General features: G+C 39.6%; 1 protein-coding gene and 1 pseudogene across 1 annotated transcript; both read right to left on the reverse strand.

Moving 5' to 3' along the window:
- Positions 1-39: 39 nt before the first annotated feature.
- LOC129627712 (olfactory receptor 5B12-like) lies at positions 40-1,186 on the reverse strand. Its single transcript, XM_055547214.1, has one exon. The coding sequence runs from the start codon at positions 982-984 to the stop codon at positions 40-42; it is 945 nt and encodes a 314-aa protein (XP_055403189.1). The 5' UTR covers positions 985-1,186.
- Positions 1,187-14,803: 13,617 nt separating this feature from the next.
- Positions 14,804-15,756, reverse strand: LOC129627711 (olfactory receptor 5B12-like; annotated as a pseudogene).
- Between the last annotated feature and the right edge of the window lie 843 nt (positions 15,757-16,599).

The following is a 16,599-nucleotide window of genomic DNA, read 5'->3' on the forward strand; positions in this document are numbered from 1 at the left end:
AGCAAGTATATGAACCACACTACTGTTGTTTCTATATAATTAAGATATGAATCTTATAGAAGACGTTGCTTTCCGCACAGCCTGTTTTAAGGCGCTCTTGACCTCTTTGTTCCTCAGACTATAGATCAGCGGATTCAGCATGGGGACAATTATGGCGTAGAACACAGATGCCATCTTGTCTGTGCTCATGGAATGGCGGGAGCCGGGCTGTAGGTACATGAAGGCGCCTGTCCCATAGAAGATGGAGACGGAAGTGAGGTGGGACGCACAGGTGGAAAAGGCCTTCTGATGTCCTTCAGATGAGCGCACCCTCAGAATGGTGACAAAGATAAACAGGTAAGAGATCAAGATGATCAGGAGAGTAAAGGTGATATTGAAGCTCACCAAAACAAAAAACACTATCTCGCTTCTGTTGTTATCTGAGCATGAGAGAGCCAGGACAGGAGTAGCATCACAGAAAAAGTGATCAATCACGTTGGATCTGCAGAAAGAGAGACTGAACGCATTCCAAGTGTTCACAGAGGCCACTAGAAAACCGAGGACGTAGACCGCTACGACCATCCAGGCACACACTCTTGGTGTCATGATGTTGGTGTAATGGAGTGGCTTGTACACCGCTGCATGACGGTCATAGGCCATTAAAGCCAAGAGGAAAGTTTCCACAGCGAGAAAGACAGCAAAAAAGAAAAACTGAGTGGCACAAGCTTTGTAGGAAATGACCTTGTCTCCCGTGAGGAATCCTGCCATCACTTTGGGAGTGACGGCTGTGGAGTAACCAAAGTCCATCAGGGAGAGGTGGCTGAGGAAAACGTACATGGGAGTGTGGAGACGAGAGTCCAGCAGGATCAGCGTGATCACCCCCAGGTTCCCAATCAGAGTGAGGAGGTAGATGAGTGTGAACACTAGAAAGAGTGGGATCTGCAGTTGTGGGTCATCAGTTATCCCGGCAAGAATGAACTCAGTCATGACTGTACTATTCTCCATGGGGGTTATTTATGCATTATGAAGATGCACTGTATCAATGAGACAAGAGGATCTGGGTTGTAATTGTATAACTGTATAACTATATAAGGAATACCTTATAGCAGAATTTGCTCAATTTAACATGGACATAACAACAAAAGTTAATTTTTAAATAATGGTAGAAACACAGAATGTTCTAGCTTGAAGAATTTTTAAGATAATATAACCCAATCATCTATCCTTATAAATGATTGAATCTTAAGTTCAGAATTGTAAACAGACATCTACACGATGATTGCAGAGATTTCTTAGAATGAGATTTGTTAGTGGACTTAACTGGAGATTCAGTGGTTAAGACTCCATGCTCCCAAAGCAAGGGCACAGGTTTGATCCCTGGTCAGAGAACTAAAATACAACATGCCATTCAGTGTGGCCAAAAAATAAAAATAAATGTTAAATGAGATTTTTTTAGCCTCCCAATTCATATTTTCAAAAACAAAGAAATTCATGCAATAAAATAGGTTACTATAATTTAATTCATTTCACTGCAATCACTATTGTTTCAAGTTTAGTGTTAGTTGCTCAGTCATGTTCGACTCTTTACTACCCCATGGACTGTAGCCTGCCAGGCTCCTCTGTCCACAGGATTCTTCAGGCAAGAAGACTGGAGTGAATCACCATTCCCTTCTGCAGAGGATCTTCCTAATCCAGGGATCGAACCCAGGTCTCCTGTGTAGCAGGCAGATTCTTTACCCTTTCTGCTACAGGGAAGACCGTTATATCAAGAACAATGTTATATTCTAGAGACACAAATTTCAATATATCATTTTCTAGGTTTTAGTAGTCTCAGAGGATAATAGGATACATAGAATGTGCAATTCCCAGGCAGTGGGATACTATAGAAATTCAGACATCAGAGAGTAATTGTTTAAGGTGTGACTCCAGGCTAGGGACACTTGGATGCAATTCTAGCTGCACCTTGCACTAGATAACTGACTCTGGGTGTTACTCAATATCAGTTGGCCATCAGTTTTCTCTTGAACTCATTATCAAGCTGAAGTGATAATGCAAACTGGCATTGTAGGGTTTCACACATTACAACTAGGACAGAGTTAATGGTCTATGTATTGATTACAGAGCATATGTTGCTATTGAAGAATTCCAGATAACTGTGAAATTGAGCATTCTATATGCTCACTCATTCATTTGCTTCTTTCCCCAAATCCTTTCAGTCTCATATTCATCCATACTTTCTGCAATTTTTCAAACGATAGTCCTCTTTTATTCAAGTTGTGCACAGTCCAGCTATGCCAAGTAAGATTTGATTATTTTCTGAGTCATCTTGAGTATTAACTAGAGTGTATGAGCCTCAATTTCTTAATGTGTCAAGTGGATATTACAATATCGCCTGGCGCTTAACAGGATTCAATCAATGTAAATATTCTTAGAAGATAGTGACAAAATGTATCTAGGGACACAAAATGTAGGTGTCACAAGGAAAGATTGCATGTAAGAATGAAGTCTGGATTACTATGCTTTCACCCATTTCATTATTCTTTGTATTCATCTTATTAATCTACGCAACAGTTAATGATGGCTTGGAGCAGGCTCTCAGTGAGAAATCCCCCAATTCTGAGTGCATTTCAAACGTAGAGCTTGCTGGATTTCCTGATACATTGAATGTGGGCATCAGAGAAAGAACAATAATGATTCCATTTTTTGTATAGTCCTATAGGAAATGGTGTAGAAGAAGCAGATGTTTGAGAAAGAACATGAAAGACAATTGCAGGTTAGGCTTTGTGAATTTCAGATTCCTTCTGGCCATCTAGCTTAGAAGGGCTGCATAAATAATTAAGCTAGTTGCATCAGATTTTAATTCCAACTATGTTGGCCATTTGGTATTGATTTAACCCTCTCATATCATATTGAATTCACAAAACTAAGTAAGATCACTTAAGGAAAAAGCTTGGAGAAAAAAAAAAAGTCAAAGTATGAAAATATTACAAATTCAAAATCATGGAACAATACAGCGTTAAGAGGAAAGTGGGTAAGAAAATTTTCACCACTGAGATTGCTGCTAGGGAAGCCTTATCTCAGAACACATATTTCAGCTGGACAAGTAGTTAATGTAAAGTTAAGGTTATATTAGGAGAAGGAGGCAAAGTTACTGTATATTAGGTTATGCTGATGACTGACTCTAGATTCCAGAAGGAAGAGAATGATTTACGGAGTTGGGAAGGAGGGTCTGCTGGGCTTAAGAAGAGAGATATAAAGAGCTGTGGACAGTATTTAACAGGGATTGAGGGCTTTCCTGAGATTTCTCAGCTTTGTAACAGACATAAAACATCTGACTAACGACTAGCAGAGGGCACTCTTTCTGCCCCCTTCTGATGTCTATGTCAGAAACTTTCTCTATCTCTTTTGTACTTTAATAAAACTTGATTACACAAAAGCTCTGAGTGATCAAACCTCATCACTGGGCCCAGATTGCATTCATCTCCTCCAGAGGACAAGAATTCCTACATCTTTCACATCTCAACAACAAGCTTTCAGTGGTAAGGAGACTGGGAGGCCTTATTATCCAGAGAAGACATCTGCTTTGTTCTTACTTACCTTAATCGACACTCTTATTGCTGCTAAGTCACTTGACTCGTGTCCAACTCTGTGCAACCCCATAGACATCAGCCCACCAGGCTCCCCCGTCCCTGGGATTCTCCAGGCAAGAACACTGGAGTGGGTTGCCATTTCCTTCTCCAATGCATGAAAGTAAAATGTGAGAATGAAGTCGCACAGTCGGGTCTGACTCCTAGGGACCTCATGGACTGCAGCCTACCAGGCTCCTCCGTCCATGGGAGTTTCCAGGCAAGAGTACTGGAGGTGGGTGCCATTGCCTTCTCCAATCAATACTCTTCTTAGATGTCCCTATATCTGGGGAGGGAGATATACTGAATCTCATTTTATTTTATTTTGTAACCCTCTTTCTTCTCAACAAAGTGGAGGAGTGATTCTTAAACCAGCATTTTCCTATGGGGTGGGGGGGTGCAAAAAAGCTAGTTTCAGGTACATTGTTGCAATAAAATTAATCTAATGGTGAGAATAAGAATTATAAAAAGTCTTCAAATTATTGGCGGGTTTTTTTTTACCTCATTTCTTTGAAGTTTTTCATGGATTGTGCCACTTAAAATAAATGGTATCCAGGAGATACTTAAAAAGTGCACTCTTCCTGACAAGATGCTCTATGTCCTTGATAAAATGCAAATTTATTCTTCAAAGAATAACACGAGTTTTAAAACTTACACAGAGTCTTAAGCAACTTCTCCTCTCTAGATGCCGCCTTTTTGCACCATTAATGACTCATAACTCATTTGTTACTCATAATAATTTGTTTTATCTTAGCTTAAGCTTCCTGTGAGCTTCTAAGAGTATGAAATTTGATTTCAATTTGAAAATTCAATGTAATCTGGAGAAAACATGACAACATTTAAAAAGAGAAGAAACAGAGAGAGAGGAATGAGGAAGACTCAGGCTTATACAGCAATTATAGAAGTACATGGAAATAAGAGGTATAAATATCACACTAGAAAGGACAGTTTATGGGAATAAGGAAACCTGGACTCCAGCCATCACTCTGAAATTTTACTGGCATTAGGCACCCAGAATAATGATTAGTTATTAGGGACAAATGTACAACTTAATGACTGAACAACAAACAAAATTAGGGAAAAAAATAATGCTCTCTTCATGGAAATAAAGAATAACTATATCCCTCACTGTTGTTGTTCAGTCACTCAGTCGTGTCTGACTCTTTGAGACCCGTGGACTGCGGCCCGCCAGGCTCCTCTGTCCATGGATTCTCCAGGCAAGAACACTGGGTGGGTTGCCATGCCCTCCTCCAGGGGGTCTTCCTGAGCCAGGATCAAGTCCGTCTCCTGCATTGCCGGTGTTTTGTTTTGTGTCTGTTTGTTTGTTGTAACCACGGAGCCACCTGGAATACCTTGGGATTAGATGAAATAGCTAATATTTCCATATTCTAAAAGGGAAAACTGAAATTGAGATAGTCTGACAACTTGGCCCAGTGATACAAAGACCCACATGGCAGAGCAGGAACCCAAGAGCCTCTTGTTCCTTTCATTTCATTATTAGATAAATACATATTCTCCTTAAAAAGTCCATGATGCATGCACCATATTATCTTGTTAAAAGTGACAGACACATAATAACATTTTCAAAAAGTTCAATATTGACTTAAACATAAATCAAAGGGAGACAGGTGCATTGATGTATTTTCCTAGAAAAATCTGACCCTGCAAATTTATACAGACTGTAGACTGAGCAGAGGCTTACCTGCTCCCTGAAAAATACAACAGGCAAAAGCAGTACATTCACATGTGAGTCTCAAATCATAAATTCAGCCCATGGAACAAAGGAGATATTCTACTGAGATGTTCTTCTTAATCTTTGATCAAAAGGGAAAAAGTCCTCTGGATCAAGGTGATATTGAGAAAAATATGTAATTCCATAAGAAGTAGCTAATATGAATTATGTGGTAACACCTGTTGATCTCTCTTCTCAGATAAGTCACTTAGTTGCTTTGAGATTCTATATGATCATAAAATGCAGATACTAGAAAGGTAGCCCGCAACAGCAGCTTCCGTGAAAGACTACTTCTGTCATGAGAAAATAGGAGAATTCCTGGAGGGTCCTGAAAGGGGGCATCACTATAATCATAGTCAAAGTCATTATTTGCAGGTATTTGCCCTTGTCATTACTGCAGGCTGTCAGTATATCTCAGTTTGGAGAAAGGCCATTATAGCTATTAGACAACTATTGACAATCTCAGTGAGTTGGATGTTGGTCAAGGGACTCCAGCACTTGGTCTGCTACCTATAATATAAGGTCTAATGGAGTCATATGAGAACTTGGAGAGAGAGAGAGTTATGCACCCATGGAACTCCCAGGGGGAAAGCCCCCATGAGAGCAATGACAAGTCCTAACCTCACTATTGGAGAATAAGTGATGAATATATCAATAGGGATCCAGCTGTGCTTATTGGTAGAAACCATTGATAGAGAGTATATTAATATAACTTCATTATCTCTTTGATCATGCTAAAATTGAGTTACATCATTACCTCCAGGAACCCATGAGACCATGAGTATGTTAATGTAATTTGTCCTAATTCTCTTTGATCATGCTAAAATCAAGTTACATCATTGCCTCTAGGAACCCATATTGACTTAAACATGGGTAACAGGGATAGAAATATGTCATTAAGTCAAATAGATCATAGAAATTATTGCATCCCTTAAGTCACTTGAATATTTGCTTCACTGATAAGGATTATTTATTCATTCAACTGTTTATTGGTCCCAAATGAGTTCAGTCGGTCTTGGCCCTGGCTGTTCATACTCAACACAAAACAAACATGGTTCTTAATCTCACGTGCAGAAGTTTACCGGAGAAGACAAGCATGAAGCAAACACACACATAAGGATTTAATTATGAATAGAACAAGATGTCCACGTGAGAGTGAATAGTAAAACTCTACTTTGAACTGACTGGTCGGAATGCTTTTCTCAGGAGAATTAACTCTTCAGTCAATACAGAAGGGATGAATAGATGTAACATGAGAAAGACTACCCTAAAAAGGTGAAAAGCTATGGTAAGGCTTCAAGTTGTCAAAGAAGTTGGCAGAATCTAAAGAAGCCAAGTAACTATAGGATAGTAAGCAAGATTTCTTTGGCAATTTAGCATTCTTTCCAGGAAAAAAAATCTTTAAACAAATCCAAGCAAACAAAATGCTCATCCCAAACACTGAGATTATCAGGAAGAAAGACTGGTATAGATCATAGAATCAGTAAGGACAACTAGTAAGGACAGCTCAGATCTTGTCCTGCATAAAGCAATAACCACTGGGATTGATGATTTTTTGTTGTTCTGATGCTCAGTCATGTCCGACTCTTTGTGACCCCATGAACTGCAGCATGCCAGGCTTCCCAGTGCTTCACCATCTCCCTGAACTTGCTAAAGCTCATGTCCAGTGAGTCAGCGATGCCATCCAACCATCTCATCCTCTGTCATCCCCTTCTCCTGCCTTCAATCTTTCCCAGATCAGGGTCTTTTCTAATGAATCAGCTCTTCACATCAGGTGGCCAAAGTATTGGAGCTTCAGCTTTAGCATCAGTCCTTCCAATGAAAACCCAGGACTGAGCTCCTTTATGATGGACTGGTTGGATCTCCTTGCAGTCCAAGGGACTCTCAAGAGTCTTCTCCAACACGACAGCTCAAAAGCATCACTCCTTCAGTGCTCAGCTTTCTTTATACTCCAACTCTTACATCCATACGTGACTACTGGAAAAATCATAGCTTTGACTAGACGGACCTTTATTGGCAAAGTAATATCTCTGCTTTTTATTATGCTGTCGAGGTTGGTCATAACTTTTCTTCCAAGGAGCAAGCCTCTTTTAATTTCATCGTTGCAGCCACCATCTGCAGTGATTTTGGAGCTCCCAAAAGTAAAGTCTGTGACTGTTCCCACTGTTTCCCCATCTATTTGCCATGCCACTCTCTTCAGTTCAGTTCAGTCGCTCAGTCGTGTCTGACTCTTTGCAACCCCATGAATCGCAGCACGCCAGGCCTCCCTGTCCCTCACCAACTTTCGGAGTTCACTCAGACTCACGTCCATAGAGTCAGTGATGCCATCCAGCCATCTCATCCTCTGTTGTCTCCTTCTCCTCCTGCCCCCAATCCCTCCCAGCATCAGAGTCTTTTCCAATGAGTCAACCCTTCTCATGAGGTGGCCAAAGTACTGGAGTTTCAGCTTTAGCATCAGTCCTTCCAAAGAAATCCCAGGGCTGATCTCCTTCAGAATGGACTGGTTGGATCTCCTTGCAGTCCAAGGGACTCTCAAGAGTCTTCTCCAACACCACAGTTCAAAAACATCAATTCTTCGGTGCTCAGCCTTCTTCACAGTCCAACTCTCACATCCATACATGACCACAGGAAAAACCATAGCCTTGACTAGATGGACATTTGTTGGCAAAGTAATATCTCTCCTTTTGAATATGCTGTCTAGATTGGTCATAACTTTCCTTCCAAGGAGTAAGCGTCTTTTAATTTCATGGCTGCAGTCACCATCTGCAGTGATTTTGGAGCCCAGAAAAATAAAGTCTGACACTGTTTCCACTGTTTCCCCATCTATTTCCCATGAAGTGATGGGACCCGATGCCATGATCTTAGTTTTCTGAATGTTGAGCTTTAAGCCAACTTTTTCATTCTCCTCTTTCACCTTCATCAAGAGGCTTTTTAGTTCCTCTTCACTTTCTGCCATAAGGCTGGTGTCATCTGTATATCTGAGGTGATTGATATTTCTCCCGGCAATCTTGATTCCAGCTTGTGTTTCTTCCAGTCCAGCGTTTCTCATGATGTACTCTGCATGTAAGTTAAATAAACAGGGTGACAATATACAGCCTTGACGTACTCCTTTTCCTATTTGGAACCAGTGTGTTTTTCCATGTCCAGTTCTAACTGTTGCTTCCTGACCTGCATACAGATTTCTCAAGAGGCAGGTCAGGGGGTCTGGTATTCCCATCTCTTTCAGAATTTTCCACAGTTTCTTGTGATCCACACAGTCAAAGGCTTTGGCATAGTCAATAAAGCAGAAATAGATGTTTTTCTGGAACTCTCTTGCTTTTTCCATGATCCAGCGGATGTTGGCAATTTGATCTCTGGTTCCTCTGCCTTTTCTAAAACCAGCTTAAACATCAGGAAGTTCACAATTCACGTATTACTGAAGCCTGGCTTCGAGAATTTTGAGCATTATTTTACTAGTGTGTGAGATGAGTGCAATTGTGTGGTAGTTTGAGAATTCTTTGGCATTGCCTTTCTTTGGGATTGGAATGAAAACTGACCTTTTCCAGTCCTGTGGCCACTGCTGAGTTTTCCAAATTTGCTGGCATATTGAGTGCAGCACTTTCACAGCATCATCTTTCAAGATTTGGAATAGCTCAACTGGAATTCCATCAGCTCCACTAGCTTTGTTCGTAGTGATGCTTTCTAAGGCCCACTTGACTTCACATTCCAGGATGTCTGGCTCTAGATAAGTGGTCACACCATCGTGATTATCTGGGTCGTAAAGAACTTTTTTGTACAGTTTTTCTGTGTATTCTTGCCACCTCTTCTTAATATCTTCTGCTTCTGTTAGGTCCATACCATTTCTGTCCTTTATCGAACCCATCTTTGCATGAACTGTTCCCTTGGTATCTTTAATTTTCTTGAAGAGATCTCTAGTCTTTCCCATTCTTTTGTTTTCCTCTATTTCTTTGCATTGATCTCTGAGGAAGGCTTTCTTATCTCTTCTTGCTATTCTTTGGAACTCTGCATTCAGATGCTTATATCTTTCCTTTTCTCCTTTGCTTTTCACTTCTCTTCTTTTCACAGCTATTTGTAAGGCTTCCCCAGACAGCCATTTTGCTTTTTTGCATTTCTTTTCCATGGGGATGTCTTGATCCCTGTCTGCTGTACAATGTCAGCGACCTTCAAATATACAATACAAGATTACTGACCATAGTCACCATGCTGTAGATTTTACCTCCATGACACTCTTTGTATAACTGTAAGTTTGTATCTTCTGAATTATCTCATCCGTTTTATTACACCTTTTTGACCATAATTAGATTCCTTGGTGCTACATGTCAAACCTCAGATTTCTAGATTTCTTGTTTCAGATGGGAACAAAATGAATTCTTTTACGTCACTTAGCCTCTCTTTCTAAAACTTTTTAACAAAATTACTAAGAACCACACTTGATGTTTTACAGAGTGCTTTGAGGATGAAATAAAACAAAAGATGTGAAATGCTTCGCATATTACTTAGTCTATATAAAAGATTCCTCTTGTTATCAGAAAATGCTATCCAAGGTCATGTTTACTGAGGAATCACAACAATGTCACTGTGAAGAAAAAGACCTCCAGCACTCACACCCCCTTGTAATAAAATTAAGTGAGCAAGGTTGCCCTGGGCACCAGGTTCTTCTCACTATAGTGAGACTGGATAAAACTAGATTTGGATCTAAGTGTCTGATGACAGATGTCTTGAAGGGCACTACTCTGACATGAAGCTCTCAGGAACAAGTCCTCCTGGGATCTCTCCACAGCTCCATTCCTCATGTACTGAATATTTTAATTAAAACCTTGCCTGTGGGGACTAAATATTTAGGGAACTTCCTAAGAAAAGTCATGGGTGTATGAGTTGCTATTTCTTCTCCAATCAACCCATCTGTCCTCAAAAATAAAGAAAAAGATGCTATTGACATTCTTGGAAGCAGCTGATGTGGACATCAGAGCAGGAAGTAACACACAGGCTGGGACACTGAACCAGTCACAAAGGCTTCAGACAAGGCTTCATTACTTCCATCGGTCCTGTGGGGTTTTTTTTCTTTTCGCTTTGGAAGCAAATATCCTTCTGTGTCTATTGTGCCCTTTGAATTTGGAAGCCATAATACAACTAGAAGTAAAATATATCAAATCACAAGCACTCCAACTTAACTTTATTCACCCAACACTAATCTTACTTCCCTTTTACACATATTGCATACCTTCTGATGAAATTTTATTTCTTGCTTTTCTTACAATCATATATGGGTTGAGCAGTTTTCAAAAAATTCATTTCTAAGTAGTAGAGAGACCAGGCCTTCTCATTCTTACACTTATTAATACTGACATCTTCCACAAGTGACTCCAAAGGTTTCTGCAAATGGAAGGAGAGAGTGTGATAAAAATGCATTGTAGATAATCACCATATACTCCTATCATTTTGCAAGGAAATTTCTTTGTGTGTAGAAAGAAAATTTTCAAAACAAACATGTATTTGTTCTCTGCCACAATCCAAAAAGTTAGTGTCCATTAGAATTTTATCAATATGATTGTAAGGGAACCTGAAATATACAGAAAACAAACAAGTAGTGAGAAACTTTTCCAAGGAGAAACATACATCAACACATCCTAACTACATAAAGTTGATAGTTTACATCAGGGCTCACTCTTAGTGCTGTCTGTTCTATGGATTTGGACAAATATATAATGATATTCAATTCAGTTCAGTTCAGTCACTCAGTCATGTCCGACTCTTTGCAGCCCTATGGACTGCAGCACACCAGGCTTCCCTGCCCATCACCAACTCCCAGAGCTTGCTCTAACTCATGTCCATCGAGTCGGTGATGCCATCCAACCATCTCATCCTCTGTCGTCCCCTTCTCCTCCCACCTTCAATCTTTCCCAGCATCAGGGTATTTTCCAATGAGTCAGTTCTTCACATCAGGCAGCCAAAGTATTGGAGTTTCAGTTTCAGCATCAGTCCTTCCAAAGAATATTCAGGACTGATTTCCATTAGGGTGGACTGATTGGATCTCCTTGCAGTCCAAGTGACTCTCAAAAGAGTCTTCTCCAACACCACAGTTCAAAAGCATCAATTCTTCGGTGCTCAGCCTTCTTCACAGTCCAACTCTCACATCCATACATGACTACTGGAAAAACCATAGCTTTGACTAATGATATTATCCATCACTATTATACTATACTGAATAATTTTACTGCACTAAAAATCCTTTGTAGTCCATCTGCTTATCCTTTCCAAAGCCCTAACTCCTAAAAAGCACTTATCTGTTTTACCATCTCCAGTGCTTTACCTTTTCCAGGATGTCATATAACAAAATCACATAGTTGATAGTCTTTTCAGACTGGTATCATTCATTTAGAAACATGAATTTGTCTCTTCCATGTCTTTTCATGACCTGATAGGTCATTTGTTTCTAACATTGAACAGCATTCTATTGTTTGGATTACACAGCTTATTGGTCCATTCATTTATTGAAGGACATATATGCATCCAAATTATGGCAGTAATGAATGAAGATGCTATAAATATCCTTGAACTAGCTTTTGCCTGGGCATAAGTTTTCAATTCCTCTGGGTAAATACCAAGTAGAACAAGTGCTGGATTATATAGTAAGAGTGTGTTTCTTTTTGTAAGAAACTGACAAACTGTTTTCTGAGGAGGCTGCACTAGTCTGCCCTCTGGAAATGAATGAGAGTTCCTGTTGCTCCATATCCTTAGTAGCACTTGGTGTTTCTGTGTCCTGGACATTGGCCATTCTAAAAGATGTGCAGTATTCTCCATTGTTGCTTTAATTTGCATTTTCATGATGACATAAAATGTGGAGAATAACTTAATTTTAAACATTAATAGTTTGGGAATTTTTTTAAGATTTTATCTAAGATGAGGAGCACTCTTCAGGGCTGGCTTTATGAGCGTAAATCCTGTGCGTCACTCAGACCTTGTGCTTAGAAGGTTCTGCTGTGGGTTTAGCACTCTGCTCTTGCCATCTTAAAATTATCACATGTCTTTAACAAAGGGCTCGACATTTTGGTTTTTCCACTGGGAACTGCAAATTGTGTAGCAAAAACGATTCTTCACGCTTAACATCTCCAAGGAGGTTTTTGCATTTTACAAGGAAAACTCATACAAAATGAAGAAGTCAGTTCCTTTTCCTTAAAAAGGAGATATCCCCTCCCTATCAGGAGAGATAATCTGTTGCTACATTTTTCACTTGGGTCTGAGGGATACATACTTAATTATCTATGCTGTTTCATAACAGGATGTGCTGGCCCTTCAAGTCAAACCACAGGAGCCCTCGACGCCAGATTTTAGACAGCACATGAAAAAATGATGTACTACACGCTTCCCATATATAAGTCCATGGTTTGAAATAAACATACATTTTCATATGTTTTCTATTATACATGTGTTCTAAATCATTTGACCTGGAAATAAATATTCACGTAAAAACCAGTATATAGTGAATTGATAATTCAAAGAAATCTTTTTTAGACTCAATTAATTTGATACTGTTTTCTTTGTAAAATATATCTTTATAGTTATCAGATCTCTGAATTAGTCTTAGTATTCTAATATACCCAAATTTAAAAGTCATGCTACACGAGTATTACTCAGCCTTTAAAAGAATACATTTGAATCAGTTCTAATGAAGTGGATGAAACTGGAGCCTATTATATAGAGTGAAGTGAGCCAGAAAGAAAAACACCAATACAGTATACTAATGCATATATATGGAATTTAGAAAGATGGTAATGATAACCCTGTATGTGAGACAGCAAAAGAGACACAGATGTATAGAACAATCTTTTGGACTTTGAGGGAGAGGGAGAGGGTGGGATGATTTGGGAGAATGGCATTGAAACATGTATAATATCATATATGAAACCAATTGCCAGTCCAGGTTCAATGCAGGATACAGGATGCTTGGGGCTGGTGCACTGGGATGACCCAGAGGGATGGTACGGGGAGGGAGGTGGGAGGGGGTTCAGGATGGGGAGCACGTGTATACCTGTGGCAGATGCATGTTGATGTATGGCAAAACCAATACAATATTGTAAAGTAATTAGCCTCCAATTAAAATAAATAAATTAAAAAATAATAATAAAATAAAAAATAAAATTAAAAAAAAAAGTCATGCTACGTTATTCTTAGAGTGTGGTAAGTATCAGTAAGCTTAACCTCTAATTTGAGACTGATCTATCTGGTGAAGACCTGACTATATACAGGAAGGAAGGAACATAAAATGTATCCTGGGCTGAGCATCTGAAGACAGAGTCAAGGCTTACTGTAAAACTAAATGCTGGTGTTTTTTGTTTTTGTTTTTTTTCAGTGAATTAAAATATGTTTTCTTTAGTTTCCCTTGTCTTATATGCTGCTATTCTTTTTTCATTAAAGTTATCACATGAAGATGTTACTCTGGGTAATGAGTCAATAAAGATGAATACAGAGCTAAATAGAGATGCTCATATGGTGACATCCCTGGTGGTCCAGTGGTTAAATGTCCACCTGCCAGTGCAGGAGACACAGGTTCCATCCTTGGTCTGGGAAGATCTTACATGCTTGGGAGCAACTAAGCCCATGAGTCACAACTACTGAGCCTACATCCTGGAGTCCTAGAGCTGCAACTACTGAAGCCTGCATTCCCAGAGTCTGTGCTTCAAAACAAGAGAAGCCACCACAATGAGAAGCCTGCACATGGAAGGGAAGAGTAGTCCCCACTCACCACAGCTACAGAAAGCCAGCATGAAGCAATGAAGACACAACAGCCATAAAGAAATAAAATTGTTTTAAAAAGATGCTCATGTAATGATGCTTATTATCATTGAAAAAAGAATAAAACAAACAAAAGCACTCAGTAATAAATCTAGAATGAGGATGTTTGGTACAAATATTAAAATGAAATGGGTTTATCTTCAGGTAAAAAGTTTTTAAAAATAAAATTAATATCACATAGCAAACGATAACTTCTATTTAAAAATATATAGGTTTACATTTAAGAATGTATTAAGAATGTACCAGACACCAAAAGCATTTTTCAAATTATGCTATAAAACTAGACAAGTCTAGCTTGTCTCTTGAACTCATTTTTCTGTCCACCCATGAATCGTATGAGTTGCATGTGATTTGCATGAATAAAATGCATGTGGGCATGTACTTCAATAGGCATGTGAGCATAAATGTGCGTATGAATGTGGATGATCATGGAAACAAATGTACAGTGAAATGTAATTCAAAAGAAATCTTAAAAATATAAATTACAGGTTCATGGTTGACTCTTCCAAAGTTATTTTTCATGAGATCTCACTTTGCCCACACGTTTACTTCACAGATTTAAAAATAACTTGAGAAGGTATGTCAAAATTTTACATAATTGTTGGCCTAGCAAGTCAATACTTTCCCTAGCTTGATTGAACTATATCAAACCATCTTATTTGTTTCTATATAATTAAAACGTGTATCTTAGAGAAGATTTTGCTTTCCCCACAGCCTTTTTAGGGCGCTCTTGACCTCTTTGTTCTGAAGACTATAGATCAGCGGATTCAGCATGGGGATGACTATGGCGTAGGACACAGACGCCATCTTGTCTGTGCTCATGGAATGGCGGGAGCCGGGCTGTAGGTACATGAAGGCGCCTGTCCCATAGAAGATGGAGACGGAAGTGAGGTGGGATGCACAGGTGGAAAAGGCCTTCTGATGTCCTTCAGATGAGCGCACCCTCAGAATGGTGACAAAGATAAACAGGTAAGAGATCAAGATGACCATAATAGTGAAGGTGATATTGAAGCCTGCCAAAATAAAAAACACCATCTCACTTCTGATGCTGTCTGAGCATGAGAGAGCCAGGAGAGGAGTAGCATCACAGAAGAAGTGATCGATCACATTGGATCTGCAGAAAGAGAGACTGAATGCATTCCAAGTGTGCACAGAGGCCTCCAGAAAACCAAAGACATAGCATCCTACGACCATCCAAGCACACACTCTTGGTGTCATGATGTCGGTGTAATGGAGTGGCTTACACACCGCTGCATGACGGTCATAGGCCATTGAGGCCAAGAGAAAAGTTTCTACAATCAGAAAGACAGCAAAAAAATACAACTGAGCAGCACAAGCTTTGTAGGAAATGACCTTATCTCCCATGAGGAATCCAGCCATCACTTTGGGAGTGACGGCTGTGGAGTAACCAAAGTCCATCAGGGAGAGGTGGCTGAGGAAGAAGTACATGGGAGTGTGGAGATGAGAGTCCAGCAGGATCAGCATGATCACCCCCAGGTTCCCAACCAGAGTGAGGAGGTAGATGAGTGTGAACACTAGAAAGAGTGGGATCTGCAGTTGTGGGTCATCAGTTATCCCGGCAAGAATGAACTCAGTCACGACTGTACTGTTCTCCTTGGGGATCATTTGTGCAGTATGTGAATGGCCTATAGCAATGAAAAAAGAAAGGCTGGTTAGTATCTGAACTTAGAACTAGCATGATGCCCAAGATTGCCTTATATCAGAATTTTCTGTATTAACTTATGCATAATAACAAAAGGTAATTTTAAAATATTGGTAGAAATATGGAATGCTCTACTTTTAAGGATTTTGAAGATATTATAACCCAATCTTCTATCCTCATAAATGATTGAAACTGAAGTTCAGAGATGGAAAGAGACATGCAAAATCATCGGAAAAATCCGTTAAATGTGAAATTTGTTATAGGACTTCCCTGGCAGGTCAGTGGTTAAGACTCTGTGCTTTCAATGCAGGGGGAGGCAAGTTCGATCCTTAGTCAGGGAACTAATATTTCACATTCAGTGCAGCATGGCTGATAAACACAAAGGGGGAAAAAAGCCAATTCATTGGAAAAGACCCTGATACTGGGAAAGATTGAGGGTAGAAGAAGGGGGAAACAGAGGATGAGATGATTGGATGGCATCATCATCTCAATGGACATGAGTCTGAGCAGACTCCAGGAGACGGTGAAGGACAGAGAGGCCTAACGTGCTGCAGTCCATGGGTTTGCAAAGAGCTAGACATGACTGAGTGACTGAGCACTCATGCACCCTCACTAGGCACTGTGTTTTGGTTATAACCTGTGAAGTACCATTGGTCATTTTGTTAGTCCTAATAATTTCTTTATCTTAATTTAGGCTTCCTATCCCATATAGATCATCAATCCTGTGTAAGTAGACCTAAGTAATGAATTAAACTATGATAGTTAGAAACTACTGAGCACTTTCTATTTTCAGGGCACCACATGCA

This window comes from Bubalus kerabau, chromosome 15 (genome assembly GCF_029407905.1).
Source record: "Bubalus kerabau isolate K-KA32 ecotype Philippines breed swamp buffalo chromosome 15, PCC_UOA_SB_1v2, whole genome shotgun sequence".
Lineage (NCBI taxonomy): Eukaryota > Metazoa > Chordata > Mammalia > Artiodactyla > Bovidae > Bubalus > Bubalus kerabau.